The sequence below is a fragment of the Paralichthys olivaceus genome, chromosome 14 (assembly GCF_024713975.1).
Source record: "Paralichthys olivaceus isolate ysfri-2021 chromosome 14, ASM2471397v2, whole genome shotgun sequence".
NCBI classification, from domain to species: domain Eukaryota; kingdom Metazoa; phylum Chordata; class Actinopteri; order Pleuronectiformes; family Paralichthyidae; genus Paralichthys; species Paralichthys olivaceus.
Window position 1 is genome coordinate 7,018,080 of NC_091106.1, and position 16,198 is coordinate 7,034,277.

At 42.0% G+C, this 16,198-nt stretch overlaps 1 protein-coding gene across 10 annotated transcripts in view; it reads left to right on the forward strand.

Moving 5' to 3' along the window:
• The window catches only part of LOC109634180 (sorbin and SH3 domain-containing protein 1), a 38,789-nt gene that overhangs the window by 3,309 nt on the left and 19,282 nt on the right, over window positions 1-16,198 (forward strand). For 2 of the 10 annotated variants that reach the window (XM_069539177.1, XM_020094480.2), the window contains exons 1-14: window positions 3,712-3,810; window positions 6,265-6,307; window positions 6,707-6,793; window positions 7,217-7,333; window positions 8,089-8,195; window positions 8,351-8,486; window positions 8,736-8,765; window positions 9,307-9,449; window positions 9,835-9,895; window positions 10,008-10,082; window positions 11,956-11,991; window positions 12,158-12,260; window positions 13,320-13,434; window positions 15,708-15,791. In XM_069539177.1, the coding sequence (XP_069395278.1) occupies window positions 3,727-3,810; window positions 6,265-6,307; window positions 6,707-6,793; window positions 7,217-7,333; window positions 8,089-8,195; window positions 8,351-8,486; window positions 8,736-8,765; window positions 9,307-9,449; window positions 9,835-9,895; window positions 10,008-10,082; window positions 11,956-11,991; window positions 12,158-12,260; window positions 13,320-13,434; window positions 15,708-15,791 (1,221 nt within the window). In that variant the 5' untranslated portion in view covers window positions 3,712-3,726. Of the gene's footprint in view, window positions 1-3,702; window positions 3,815-4,195; window positions 4,304-6,264; window positions 6,308-6,706; window positions 6,794-7,216; window positions 7,334-8,088; window positions 8,196-8,350; window positions 8,487-8,735; window positions 8,766-9,306; window positions 9,450-9,834; window positions 9,896-10,007; window positions 10,083-11,955; window positions 11,992-12,157; window positions 12,261-13,319; window positions 13,435-15,707; window positions 15,792-16,198 lie in introns of those variants that run through there. The other 8 variants (XM_020094515.2, XM_069539173.1, XM_069539175.1 and 5 more) reach the window with 8 other exon arrangements.

A 16,198-nucleotide genomic window follows, 5' to 3' on the forward strand; every position in this document is an offset into this window, starting at 1 on the left:
TCCCCCAGATTTGAGTGGAGTGACCCTCAGAAACATGAATCTCACAACTGGAATTTGCCACGGACAGATGTTCTCCAGATCACCTAGTCTTATTTTTTAGATCTCAGTTTTGTTTAATAACTTGTATTTATATTGCACCTCTTAAAAAGAGGGACAAATGAAATCAAGAATACAAAACATCACAGTTAACAAGCAAAACAATACAATAACATTTCAAATCAAAGGCAGCAAATTATATAATTCAAAGTCTAAAATCCAGGACAATAATAAACATCTTTTAAAAGTAAAGGCAAATAATAGGATAAAGGAAGCAATTAATAGCTAAAAACAGTCAAGTAAAACCGCTCGGTAAAAGAACGTTTTGACAGATGATTCGAAAACAGACAGTGAGGTTTTAAGTATGACAAAGAAGGGTGGAAATATAGAATATACACACAAAACATAAAAATAGAAATATTGAACTTTTTCAAATTCGTGTTTTTTCTGGGGAAATGAAAATATTTCATTATCAGTGTCATTAGATTTCACACGCTAAGGTAATACAGAATTAACTTTTGACAATAGCCATGTAATTGAATACATCCTTCTCTGTCTTTATACATGCATTATTTATTAATATCAACTCATTTCATTGGTCTGAACTCACATTCAACGACTGTGTAGTGAAGTTGGATATAAGCAATGACAAAAACCTTTGTAGTGACACGCAGCCTTGTCTTTACTGAATAACGCATGGCTTCAGATCAGGCCGGATGTTTGAGCCAGACACCAGGTTTCTGTTTTCACTCCATGTTAATGTTACAACAGGTTGCTTAGCAACCCCCTCCTCTCTCCCCTCGACTTTCTCCATCTGCCGCCATTGGCTGAAGTGGCTGGTGAAGTGAAGTGTTATGCTTTGGCTTTTCAGGGTCCGGTACACAAAGAAGTCCCCTGATCATGGACGCATGTAAACAAGGCAGTGACAAGACAATTTATGCTTTGGTGATGGATTCGAGCAGCAGTCCCCTCCTCCACTAGCAACAGCAGAGCTCCACCTCTCTCCCCTGCGTTACGTGTCAGAGACGTATGATGGAAAACAACAGCATAATGGCCGTAGGTGGCAGATAATTTAATAAGAATCAGCATGTTTGTACACATCAAACCAAAACAGGATTTATCGAGTGACACTAATGCGCTGCGTGTTTATATAATTACTACAATATGTAAGAAACAGCCATGAAAATCTGATGTGTTTTGCCGCCTGTGCAGTCAGGCTGTTGTGGATGCCTGTTGTGTTTGTGTCTGGGTGTGACGGGGCGAGTCAGACTGGGCCCGGCATTCCTGAAATAGACAGATGATGGGGGGCTCGCTGGAGTCCCGCTACACGCTCATTTCACACGAGGATACCTTCATAGCACTTAAAATTGCTGGATTATCACATCGCCGTTTAGCTGCCATATCCTATGACTCAATTATCAAGTAGTCGTGTCACACAGGCGCTCGCTGAGTTATATTAGGGAACACACTCAGAGCTTCCAATCCACGTTGGGGTGTCAAAATATCCAGCAGAGATGAGGAAACACTTTGAGCACTCACAGGCAATGATTTGAATCATCACTGCAGCTCACCTCATGTGTGGAACGCCCTGTTATCTAAGCCAGGAGGAATCTCTGGTGCACAGCTGAGCTCATTATCTAGTGATGACATTAAATGCATGTCATGCGTGTCTCTCGTTCATATTCCCAAATTAAATGGCACTATATTATCTCAACAATGTGGTTGTTGGGGATAGTTTTTGTTATATTAGTTGTTCTTATGTCCTTATTTGCCCATACGCTTTACCCACTTTGAACTTTTCACACAGCGCCTACAAAAGTAAACTCTGTGAGAGTCGCTCGAAGAGATGCCACAGAGCTACTTGAATATTCAGTTGAATGTTTATCCTTACTCGTTGCCCTCTCACTCCTGGAGTGAAGCCCGAAGCCCTCGCTGTGAAGATGTATCACCCTGGGTAAACTGTCGGCTCTCTGACATTCTTATTACACTGGCTCTAGAAGCCTAGCAGGCACGTTGGAAGCAGCCTGGCTCTCAACACAGTGTCTGTAACAGGCGCTGCAGCCTTCCTCAGGACCTTCACATGTGCCGGCCAAGTGTTCCCTGTCGCAGCACACTGATCTGGCCATGGTCACGTCCAACAACTGTCAGGGCTTCTCACGGACACGCTGGCAGGCTGCAGGCCTCTCCAAGCACGGAGAGACACATCTTTCATTGGCTTGGTGTGATTGGTGCTTTTTGTTTTTCTCTCAAAACGTTTTATTCCTGTTCGAGTTCTATTCCTACGCTCAAAACAAGTCCTCAAATTTGACAGTGACACTGTAAGATAACTATAAACGTGTTAGGTCTCAGTCTTTTCATTAGGCAAGGCTTAGAGAATTCAAAGGCATAGAAGCAGTGTATAGTCTGGGCTTAAGCTCCATCCATTATCAACATGAATGCATAATCCTGCTCCGAGGCCCATAATGGCCGCGGTGTGTAAGTTACATACATTTCCTTTTATGCTGCAGTTGTTTGAAATGAACTTCAAATAGCTGGGCTGAGGAATGTGTAGAATCCCAGGCTGCTGTCCAGTGTGGAAGCTGTTTATGGAAGAGAGTCGGGAGGGTGCAGGGGTAGGTGGGGGTCTCTTCTCAATTAGGGGGATAAGCCTCTGCTCCGGAGCGGCCCTTTCGAGCCATGTTTGGAGCTGTTTGGTGGGATTCACGCGCAGCGCTGGAAAGGCTTCTCCCCTCTCTGCCATTTGTTGACAAAGCAGAAGTCAAACAGTGTTATGTAATGGCCCTTTCTCTCCAGCCACAGTACAGCTGAGCGTGTGATGAGAGCTCTTTTGTGTTAACATGACATAGACCCCCCCTGCGTGAAACACATCATAGTTCAACTTGGTGCCACCCTCCCCGGCTTTGTTTAGAGTTCAGATGAGACAGACAGAGAGAACCTGAATCAGATAAATTGATTGTTGCTGCCAGCAGAGAATACACTGGTTCCCCGGGTTAGATATTGAATTCATAAAACAAGTCAGGGAAAATTCAATTCCCATAAAGATACTCTATCTAGTACAGGTAAATGAATGCAGTATGGGTCAGGGAAGAAGCCATGACATTTTTGGTGTGGATCCAAATAACAGGGTGCATCCAAAAATCAATTTCTTTTACATTGCGAGATATATTTGGAATATTTTCAAAGCCAATAAACATATTTTACAATAATGTAATTAACCAAATCAAATCAATCAAATTGATCCCTTAATGATATATGTCATTGTAATCATTGTATCATCTGGGTTATAAACTGATTGCTCTGCAAGAATCTAGTTTGAAGATTTTTTATTTTACACAAAGTGATAATCAATTAAAGATATGAATTTATCATGTATGGAACCATTAGTCACAGCCCTATTACATTAACACACATTAACATGCAGCCATCATGACTGAGGCATTAAAACCTATTGGGCAGCTGAGTCATCCAGTAGCAAATTCCAGCCTTCCTCCACTTGTCCGTCTGTTTTTCGTCTGCTGGCCCCGCCAAGGGGAGGAGGATTTTATATGGTAGCCTGTGCAGTTGTTGAGTGGGTGCCACATTCCCAGGTGGCATGTGGTGACAGGTCCATCTGGGCACGCCTGTTGTCAAAAACAAACAGACCCCCTACATAGCAAGGGTCAAGGTCAAAGCTAGGACCGTCCCTCTTAGATGAGACCCTCAAAGCTCAGCCAGACGTCTCAGGGGGCTTCAGAGGGACCGGGACTTAAGGACCGACTGCGCGCACATCATCGAGTAGGTAATGCATCTCTCTGGATCCACTGTAATGCTCGCAGATGATCATAGTCTTTTGGGAGTCGCTTGTTTTGGAAAGATATTTTAGTTACAACCCCCCAACATCATTTATTTGGAGATTTATGTGTGTGAGTGTCACACAGTTGTGGGACTGAGAGCTGCAAAATGAGATGAATCATCTGACCTTTGCTGCATGTTCCTGCTTTTAGCTCATCACACAGGTCTGAGCTGACAGGGTGTTTTATTGGCTGTAGCCTTGACTGATTTAAGTGCATAAATAACTCCTGCGCTGTTTCAAGGCTTGTCAGCTCTGAGAATTCGCTGCCTCTACAGATGATCAGAAGACGTCTGAGCTCAGTAGGACTGTCAGGACTGCTCCTCTTCACTTTTAAAGAAACTATCTTACTGATAACAAACCGCTGCTCGAAACAAGCAAAGCCTGATGGGACGCTGGTGGAGAATGTGAGCTGAAAGCTTGAAAAATTAAACACAGGTAACCTTTGGTCCTCTGACTTTATCTCACTACCAACTGCACTTTGAACCCCCCCACTTTAGCTTTGTGTTCATTTTGGTTTTTGTGGAAGAGTTTATCCAAACTGACTTTGATTTGAGAGACATAGACATTTGAAATCTCCCCAGCTTATAAGGACTGATGCTGCATTGAGGTAAATTGCAGTATTACAGGAGTTTGGCTGCTAAAGTCTCTTCTAATGTCCCTGTTTGTCTTGGCCTGAAAAGCGCGGCTGCCACAGAGCACCTCACTGCTCTCGTCTGTTTCACACACTGGTTGGACGGTGTTCTTTGCCCGGCTCTGCTTCGAGGCATCTCTTCCTAAAAAGGCCAGCGGGTGATCTCAGCCCTCCTGTGTTTATACAGCCGAACTGAACACTGCAAGTTGTCATCTTCACATTATCTATTATATGTGAGAGGTTCAAATACTCCCACATCTCCCTCTCTACTGTATGTTCACCATGTTGGGGTTCATCTGAGGATACAGAGGGAAGTGGACTCCTCACAGGGATGTCCTTTCATGGTTTTGGAAATAAGATCATGGATTCATCGTCTCGGGGGTCAGGAAGCGAGCGGATGTTGCTAATGAGAGCAGGCAAATAAATATGCAGTTTCTGATGCTGTGGGACAGCTCAGCGCCAAGCTCGGCAGGTTTTTTTAAAAGGTTTTTGCTTCATGTCCCCACGGGACCTGTTTGGAATTGCTCCCATTTTCCCCTCATCCATTTAGGCCTGTTTGTGGAGGTTTCCAGCTGGAACATCATTCCCCTGCGTGCTCCGCAGGTTGGCTTATTTACTGCTATGCGTAAACACAGTGCGCACAAAGTTCCACACAAACTCTGGGGCAAAGCTATGACTTAAGAAGTGGCTTAAAATTGACATCATAAAGTAAACTCTAATGGATTTCTATCACAATCCCCCAAAGCCTACAGAAGAAACTACGAAATGTGTTTGTGTGCATGCATGAGTGACTGTTGGAGAGCCTTTGTGTGTGTGTGTGTGTGTGTGTGTGTGTGTGTGTGTGTGTGTGTTTGTGTTTGTGTGTGTGTTTGTGTCCTGACTCAATCAGCCCCTCTCTTGGCATTTTAAATGGGGATGTCTCCTAAAGTAGTCGTGCAGGCCGAGCACAATGGGAGGCCCAGCAGAGCACTGGGAAGTGTTTTACAGCTACTTTTCTGGTGGTCCTGGTGTTGCCTCTGCATGCTCCACTGATGCAGCTCAGCTTAACATGCAGTGTGTTTGTTTTCCCCTCTCGTTCTTAAAGGAGAACACAGAACACTTTATCAATTAATTTCAGTCCAGTGTAGACCAAACGTCCTACTAAGACCAAAGTGACATCATCAGAGTAGTATCTTAATGAATGGGAAGGTGTATTAGCTGAACCTTAATTAACTAGTATCACCATCTTTAACATGTGTTTGGAGTCATTTTACATGTTGCAGCTGTTGACTAGATTGTTTTTCTTTGGCTTCATATTTATAACTTTCATTTTCCACATGAATAACAGTGATATTGGATTTTCAGTACATGGTCAACAGAACATTCTGATTGGAGCCACTGTTTCCTCCCTTTGCTGTGACTTTTATTGTCCATCAAGCTATATTTATGATGTAACACACCGAACCAAGAAAACATCTTATTCGATATCAGATTTTTTTTTTTATCTTAAACACTATATTGTTTTTTTTAATTGAATTTCAGGTTTTCATAATTCATTCCCAGATTTTTTTTCATTCTGTTAATCCCTGCAGTGTATGAAATGATAAATTATTAAAATGGAAATATCTTTGCTTCATTTTGCTGCCATATATATCATCATTTGTGTTTGTCTGCAGGCTGATTGTAATGATAACTCACACCCACCTACATTCCTCTTGTAGATATCCAGTTCTTTCCTTTCCTCGTTCAATGCTTTTAAGCGTCATGCCTTCTGTTTCTTCCTCAGGGCTCTCCAGCAGAGGGCAGTGTAAGACCGAGAACATCTCCCAGTAAGTACAATTAGATAACACAAGACAGAACTTTATTAATCCAAAAGGAAACTATTTTTGCTAGATCTTGCTCAACAACAAAGAATAATTTAATATCATAAAAGAGAAGTATAAAAGTATCAAGGAGGTAAGGAGGAGTACGAAGGGAGCTGTGCCCAAGGATATAACAGTACAAATAAAATATAAACATATGAAACAATGAACACAAAACTATACTAAAATAGTAAATTTCTGATTTGTGTAGAATTATAATGCACCCTATTCATTGGCACCATTTGCAAAGAAGAAGAAAAAAGATATATGCATACAATATTACATTTCTAATTATGAAATGTGTGTGTCTGTGTGTGTCTGTGTGTGTCTGTGTGTGTGCGCGCGCGTGCACATGCGTGTGTTCAGCCCCATCGGGTCCTCGTACAGTCTGCGCTGTTAGGATCACGCCTCTGACAACCATGAAAGGGTCCCCTGACCTGATTCCTGCCGCAGGTGACGAGTCCCTCCACCTTATGAATCTTTCAGCACCTACAGCCGTGGGACACCTCATACTCTCTAAGAAAACTTAGAAGGATGCTTTTTATGCTCATTTGTCAACAATGTGGTGTCAGGTTAACAACTTGCGCTGATGAAAAAATATATACAGGACAAGCTTCAGCTGCTCTACTTCCAGCCCCGACAGTGTGATCATAGATAATTAGTTTTTTATGGCCCTACCGGATATTAATTTGATGTCCTGATTTTGATGTTACTGTTCTATTTTAGTCATTTGGGCCATGAGGTGGTGATAACTTGGATTCCCAGCTGCTCCCGAGAAGCAGGAGTGCACATGAGTGTTATTACACCACATAAGACTGCTATGTCTTGAACAATGAGGAGCTGTGGAAGTGAGACTCTAATTTTGAACGTTTTCAGACCTGGACCCCAGCAGAGTGTGCAAAGGGAAAGGAGTCGTGACTCTCAGGGCCACCCTCGTCCACATCGATGATGAGGGCTGCATCAGCGAGGAGCCGAATGTCATCACAGCGCCAAGTAAGTCAGGGCGAATGCCATAGCTGATGGAAACATGCGTAGAGGCAATAGCTGCGTAGCTGTGTGAAAAAAGGGCTCATCAACTGTAGAATGTGAACAGTGGATGTGAATGTTGCAGGAATTTAAAGAACATTTCATCATTTTTTAGTTATGAAAAATTCTTCAGATGCCTTTCACAGTTCTGTTTTCAAGTCAGGATTATGTAACTCATCGTTTTGAAATCTATGCTCAGTCACCGGGCACACGTCCCCGTCGTGATTAAAGGGCGATTGCTCAGATTTTCACTACAGCGTCAAAGAGGTCTTTTGTTGCGTCCTGCCCACACCGCACTTTGGAGCAGGGGGCCTGGACTGTGGGCTTGTTTGTTGCGTATAGAGCACATTGGAAACAGACTGGAGGCTGGCCAAGGCTTTTTGGGAGATGCTTTAATTGTTGTAGAGCCTGAATATAAAGGCCAGTGGAACAAACGGCCTTTGCAGTCGACTGAATAGACGCTTTGTTCTGATGACAAAGTTCAGAGATTGTGGGAGAATCTAATTTTTTCCTTTGCTGGGGGATATTAACAACTGTGTGCTTGAAAACCACCAAAAGCTTTCACACGCTGCAGAATGTAATGGAGATTTATTTCATCAGTAATTATCTCTTATGGTTTTCTGGTTGTAATTTCATTGAAATACTGCACTTTCTAATTCGTTCAGTGTTTTCATTCTGGCTGCCTTCACTGTCTAACTGAGAGAGTTCTGGACTGTTGTTAGGTGGCTGGACAAACCAGATTAATGGAGACAGCTCTAAAGCGGGACTGGCTGAGGGAGGCAGCAACATCACAGCTGATTTACCTCCTGTAAACAACACTCAGTGCCAGGTACGTTCACTTCCACCCCATTTAACACACAATCTTTGTTTGGCTCTTTGTTCTTTTGCAATTATTAGAACAACATAATCTCTGTATTTTCATTTCAGTAACATCCCAAGGAAAATGTAACATTTTCTTTACAGTGTATTTTCTCTCATTTTCAGGCCCATTCAGCAGAAAGCTTAACTGTAAATCAGATTCCATCCTCCACTGACATTCAGAACTGTATCACGTCGCCGTCCGTTTATCCCTGCACAAGCATAGTTAACCCCACCATCGTCCTGCTGCAACACAACAGAGGTGAGCACAGCAGTCTGTAAGCTTTGGATGATGGTGTGAACACGAGTTTTCAAAAGCTTGCAAGCTTGTCATGAACATAATGTTATACTGTGTATCTGTGTGATACTGTACGGCTGTTACTGTGTCCTGTCTGTGATCCATTAGCCTGGTCTTGCTCTCTGTAACACTTCATCAGTGCTGTCACAAGTTTGCTTCATTGCTTAGTCACATTACACTGTCCTGTCCTTGTGCTTGTTTCTCTCACAACAGAGCAGCAAAAGCATCTTTCTCATTTGGAAGGTATGCACTCTGCACTGGGGTCATGGTGACGTCTAACAGATATTTGTAATTATGGTTCTAACCCTGAAGGGGTTTTTTGTTTGTGTCAGTTTATTAGTAGAAGATGACTCATTCTCATACTCTACTTTTCCTCTCCCTTTTTTTTTTAATGAACTATCTAACACCCACCGCCATTGTCTTCCTTTTTTTATCAAAAACAGAAACAAAGACGTGGTCTTTAGTGTAGTGTATATCTTGACGATGTATAGTCAGTGTGTGAAACAGGGGATGTTGTGGAAAGTAGCTAAAGAAAGTCAAGTCAGTTGTCTTCATGTAGCACCAAACACTAACAATAGTGATATGTGCATTTTATTATTTTAATGTGTGATTACAATGTGTATTTTATGTTTAGTTATTTTATTTTTATTTTATTAAATCTATGTCAGGTATCTTTGAGCACCTATATTAATACAAAATATTATTAGGATTATTATCTTAAGGCACTATTCCCACCGTGAGCAGTGCCAATTGTCTGGCTCACACTTTGTTATTTTGTTTACAGACCCAACCCCAGAAAGGGACAAAAGTCCTGACCCTGGCAGAGACTCAGTCAGTCCGCTCCCTGATATGGACGGGAAGAGGCTGCGACTGTCACTGCACTCCCCTGTCTTCAGTCCTCTCAACAATCCCACTGTGCCTGTACGGGTGAGTGACACAGTCTGCTTCATCAAGTCACTGTACAAGTTTAATGGGTGTTTATACAATACATAGGTCTCTGGTGTCACAGTAAATAAGCTAGTATTCTTACAAAACACATTGCTTCGCATTATTATTATATTATGTCCTCCATTTATGCTGATTTGTATGCCATGCTGAAGAATTGTCCCGTCTGGGGAGGAGGAAATGTTTGGCAGTGGTCAACTACTTACATCTGTGTGATATTGAAAGAGTTTTCACAGTTTCACAATCCAGAAGGACTGGAATTTCAAAATGTTTTGATGAAACGATGAACTTGAACTAGGGATTTACTACTGCTTGGAATTGAAATATTTTTTGTTATTAATTCAAAATGTCCACATCATCATTTCAGAACACTGAAAAGTCCAAAGACTGGTATAAGACAATGTTCAAACAGATACACAGAATACCAGGTAAGAGAGGTTTTCATCATCATCATCTCTTTGTGTGTTTCTCTGTTGCTGTCCACAGCTTGTTTTGTGTGTTAAGTCACACTATGTTCTGTCTCTCCACCACTGTGCTCAGAGCCTATTGAGGAAAACCCTTACCGCCCCACCTATATTTTCCCTGAGAACTTTGACACTCATATGAAATCAAAAGGTATCCGACGGCATTAACTCTGCTCTTGTCAGATTTACTAATCTGCAGCCATCCTGCACCCTTTCAAATACTTCAGCTGTGTCTAATCCTTCACAATGCTCACACGCAAAGTAAAAAAGAACACACACCTTGAGGATGTCAGAGTATTTGAAAGTATTAACTCATCTTTTTACCTTTTCACTCCTCGCAGGGAGCAATCATTCCTTTCAGTTTCGAGGACATGACAAGTTTTGTGCTCATCCTGATGTAACCTAAAACTTTGAATTTAATGTCGTTGATCTTTAAAATGTCTGGCACATTTTTAAAGATGCAGCTGTTGTATGGATCTCACATACTCTGTGTGGTACGAATACAGTTAAAGGCACAATCTGTGATCTAGACCTCAACAAAATTGGAATTTCGTCCAAAACATTAAGACATAGCATTACACAGCAGTCCCTCTTAAACTAGGGTTGGTAATCTGGGAAAAAATAGCTAGAACAGCAACCGATCAACCCCACCCCCTCACATTGGTGCTCTCTTCAAAGCTACGTCCTAAAACACATGAACGTGCACTATCAACTGCTAAGTCGTCTTTTCTGTTACTTGATAACTTCTGGCTGTCGCCTCTGCTTCAGCAGTGAATGTCTCTTCTGCTAAAGACTCCGGGCATAAGCAGTGAGAACACTCGCAGGGTGTGCAGTAGGCGGGCAGGTCAGTTAGGGACAGACGGGTAGTTTTCCATCCAAATGAGATGATTATTCTTTTTTTTTACAGTCCTGCGAGAGCCACAGACACCGGCTCTTTGTTTTGTTTTGTTTTTTCAGACTCATGTTTTTTATTGATGGCCATCAGGGCATGATGAGGATTGAAGTAGGATAAAAAGTGTTTTAGACACAAATGACCAACCCTACCTTTAAGTGGAGTCACAGATATATCTGTATGAAAATATGTATGCATATATTTTGTATTCTATAACTATTGTCATCACAAAACACACAGATTGAAAGTATTTGACTGTTTAAAAGAGGATGCACAGAGCCTTGTAGTGTCATTCTACTAAATTATAACAGCTTATTAATGACCTTTCAATTTCTCCTGTTAACAATCTAATATTACACACGTCAGGCAGTTTAGTTTTTCTCAAATATTTCAAACTGTGTTGAGTCAAATTCATGAAAGTGATCTTTAACCATGTGAACCAGGGATGTAGTGTAGGATTTACGCCACTAGGTGCTGCTGCAGTCCTGCATTGAGGCTGTGGCCTGTGCAGACTGAGCATAACATTCGGAGGGTCTGTTGTTCGTTATCAGCTCCACCACTCAGTGTTAGAGCTTCTGATGGGTTTGGGTAGGGGTATGGTTTTGGTTTATGGTTTTGGATCTGCCCATTTCAGTGAGAGGAGGCGAGATTTGAAGATTATCATTATAATTTTCATTATTACAACCATTCTGTCAGAGCTCAAATGTGATTGCACAACTGATCCTGGTCAAATCTTATTTCTCAGTCTCAGCTCAACACAACTTCCACGCTGTGACTCTGTAAACAACTCTATTGTTATTGTCACAAGTTATAACATATAACTTGAGATCCCTGTGAATGTGGTGACAACAGTGCTCTTGCTTTACAGTGCATTACTTATTCACAGCCTTGATGCTGGTCGATGCTCACATCTCTTTTTAGCTCAGTAATGCTTCCTGTAAAATGCTTTGATTTCGACACACTTTGATTTCTGAGGCCTAATGGAAGGTGTGAAGCAGGCAGACAAACACAGGAAAAGAGGGTTATGAATAATTTATTATTGTGCTATATTCATTTCTTTTCAAGTAACAGAAGAAGGCATAGTGAAAAATGATCATAAATAACTTTTGATTGTTTTCTGCCCCTCCTTCAGATGATGGCCCCACTCCACTTGGATACTTGGAAGATGGTGAGTTATGGAAACGACTTTAAAAGCCAGAAAATCCATTGTCTGTATTTCTAAAATAACATTCTGCAACAGCACTTTCTCACACTTCAACACTAGTAGCACTTTCTGCAGCTTCATTAATGCATCCCAGGCATCATCCTGTCAATATTTATCTGCTTGCTTTCAGTGAGAGGGGTCCCACGCTCAAAAAGCGACGCAGAGTTCGATTCAAGAGGCCGGTCGATGCCGGTGCCAACACGCTCCTCTTCCCTCAAACCCTCAGCCAAAAGGTCAGTGACGTCCATCTGCTTCAACCCTCCTTATGATGCTCACTTGGATAAGCAGCTGCTCTGTTTACAGCTCAAACATCAAATGGCAGGATCTAAAGAAATCTTAAGTTCATGATATTGTGACCAGAAAAATCCTGTTTCCGTCAGTTTGTCTGACAGGCAGAGTTCCAATGATACCACTGCTGTAATGGTAGATCAGTGTTCATAATGTGCATGTTCCCTCAGTACGACTTCAACGTCAGTCCTAGGAAAAAAACGGTCTTGTGATAAGCGGTCTGTTTTCTTCTTTATTTGCACACAGTTGCTCGTAAGTGTGACTGAACACAGCCATGCACGGCAGAGCATAAAAACATATTCCTTCTTCCTGACTCTGCCGATCTGAGCTTAATTTATCCCCAGCGGCTTCCAACACTGAGTCCTACTGTCCTACTCACACACACACACACACATACAGCATATCAGCACTGAGACAGTGTGCTCTGCTCTGAGTGATAGCGTGATGAAGGAGGACAGGTGATGGAGGATAAACTGTTTCCCATTAGAGTGGTAAATGACATGTGGAGGACTGACCTTTCTCTTTCCTCAGTGGTTATGTTTGTCGTGGTGTGATGCTGCTGAGTGTTCTTGACAGCCACAAAGAATTTCATTTATTTAAAGGTTTTATATGTATAGTGGGAATAAGTGTAAGATTATATTCTTCTTATTTAAGAGTCTTATTTCCTTTCTCTCAGGAACAATGATTTTAGTGTTGTCTGTGTACGCTAAGAAATTCTCTCAGGAAATGATGACGTGCTCTGTCTTTTGTCACTGGCTTCAATCTAGTTTACCTGATCTAATTACTGATTCGGCTCAGCGGTGAATTGGATTTTCTGTCATATCATCATTAGAGGAAGAGAGGCACCGGCAGAGCGGAAACAGGGATAATGAGGACAGACGTCATGTTTAAATAAAAAAACAAAAACATCTTAGCCTATACTGGTTGCCATGGAGACTACGTGATAAGGATTGGCTCTCTCTCATCCCTCACCCCACCCCTCCCTGTCACCCGCCTCTCCACAGGAACGAGTGGGAGCCCCCGGATAAAAAGGTAGACACCAGGAAGTACCGCGCCGAGCCGAAGAGCATCTTTGAGTACGAGCCGGGGAAATCGTCGGTGCTGAAGCTGGAGAGAACGGTATGCTACCCGCCTGCCTGTTCGCCTCTCCCTCCCTCTCTCTCTCTCCCTCTTTCTGCGTGCATGTCGTGTGAGCTGTCCCCCCTGACTCCACACACCATCCACCCCCCACCCACCCACCCACCTCTGTATCTAAGCTCCCGGGTGGCAGTTTCACCAACAGAGGCGACGTATGTATGTGTATCCTGATTCGCCATGTGCACCACATTCCTGAAGGGTGTCCTGTTGCGGCGACAGATGATCCTGTTTGGCAGTGGGGGAGTATCGCTTACAAGGATAGCCATTGTCTTCCCGTTTTCAATTTAAGGTTATTGGGCTGAATCGGCTCGGTGTGAGGAGATCCCACCGCAGACACAAAACATGGATCATGTGTGTGTTCTTACTTTCGTCTCTGGCCTTCACACTTTGTGAATCACATGCTGCAGCATTATTCAATGTCCTTGAGGGCTGTCTAGGAAGCTGCTGCCTAGAAGTAAAGCGTAACATTTACCAAAAAATCCGAGAGCCCATATACTTTGTATTTAGATTTTCAGGGTTTTTTTTTATTCTCTCTTACATATAGGAGGACATGGGATAATCAGTATTGTGATTTAGTAGTTTGTTCATTGTGTAATCAATGTTTCTCAAATACTCAGATACATTCAGCTCATGGATGTTGTTTGCCATCTGGCCTGATCCCAGCGGCAGCAAATTCACTCATTAGAGTCCAGTCCCTCCAAGGACCACTGTCAAATAATGGACTGTTGTTTTTCAATTACAAGCTCAGTTATTATGGGTCAGTGCCCTTGTGGCTGTCGCTGGTCATTTTAGGTCCTTTATGTTTTCTTTCTTGGTGACTGAAGTTGTGTCGTCCATCACATACTTCAAAAATATCTCTCCTACTAAATTTGTATATTTTGTTGGTCATTTTCATAGATTCATAGTCATGCCCATGTGTACATAAAGGAGTTTCTGGTGGCTGTAATTGCTCTTCCTGTTCATGCTGGCCATACAGACAAATTTGCTTTCAACAGCTAAGGTTAATATTAAAGCTTTAGCAGTCAAATCAATTGTGTGTCTTTCAAAGTTTAAAATCTTCATAGCATTGAAAATCCCCATTTGTATTTCATCAGACAGTGTTTCATTGCTGAGCTTCAGAGGAGGGATAATAACAGTATGAGTAGGAGAAACAATTACAGCGCTTTTTAAATGTTTGTATGTACATGTATGTATGTGAGTATAGTATAAAAAGAATAGCAATTTTAGGAGTATGTTTGTTTTCTTGTGGAACGTTAGATGAGATGATTGATACCACCCTCATGTACAGGAGCTAGAGCCAGCAGCCACTTGGCATAGCTTGGCACTTGATTGGGAACAGGGGGAAAAAACATCGGCCTGCCAGAGCCTCTAAAACTAAATAACTGACATGTTTAATTCTGTTTAAAACATAAACCCAAGTGTAAAAACAGCAGTTTGAGTTTTGTGCCCTTAGACTATTATGTAGGCGAAGGGATGAGCACTGGAGGTTTTTTCTATAGATTAAACATACAAGATGATGTATGTTAGCTTTCGATGTGCTTGTAGGTGGATTTTGTTCGACAGAGCCAGGCTAACTGTTTCCCCTTGTTCCCAGTCTTTGTGCTAAGCTAAGCTAACCAGCTGCTGGCTGTAGCTCCATATTGATTATAGACACAACAGTAGTATCAAACTTCTCATCTAACTCTCTGCAAGAAAACAAGTCAGCATTTCCCCGTATCAAACCACTCCTTTAGAATTGAGTACACCTCTGCCAAGGCCCAACAGCCCCCTTCTTTAATTTCACTACATCCTGAGTTATATTTGGATCTGCAATAAATTGCTCACACAGGAAAATAGGAAAGTATTGAAAAACCAAAGTCACCATGTTTAGGAATGTGACAATTCAGATCCGCACCAAAATTGAATGGGTTCTTCCTTGACCCATACCACATCCTTCCATTCAGTTTGGTGGTAGTCCGTCTAGTAGTTTTAGTGTTATCTTGCTTATGATCAAACACAGAAACAGGGGAGAAACATAACCTACTTGGCAGAGGTAATGAGACCTACCCTTTAATTCACTCATCTTAAAGAAATCAGGTATTGTCTAACAAGAACGCCCACAGTGTTCTCACAGTTAGTTTGTGGTGTTGGACAGACACATTGGCTCATTCAACAATGTCTGCTTGGCTCATTTGCTGGGCTGTGTATTTTCTGTGCTGTCTGAACTGTCTTCTCTTTGTCTTTCTCCTCCTCTTCTCGTTGCCATGCCCCCATAGACTCAGGATGTAAGTCCAGAAGATGTAGATTTAGAGAATGAGCCTTGGTATAAATTCTTTTCAGAGATGGAGTTTGACAAAGCGGTAAGTGGTCGCTGTCTTTATAGTGACAGTATATTGTATTTCATTGCATGTGATAACATCCATGTTGGAATAATGCCCTAAACAAACTGTGCCTGTCTATAAGGACTACTCCAGTTTCCTACACTTCCACTTGCAATATTACCCTGAATAATTTTCTTTTTAATTGATTCCGCACATAAAACGTATGTGACAGCATGTGTAAGAAGAAACTTTATTTCCTCTTAAACTTAATTTACTACCATGTGTCTCATTCCACCTGGCTTAATGAGGCCCACTACTGTTCAATCTTTACATTCCCTGTTTTTTCATCATCTTTTATCATTTTTACCATTTTTCTGGAAGTATATCAGGGATCCCATCTACAGAAAATGTTTGTCAAAGAACTTGATTTAGCTGCTGTTACTCTG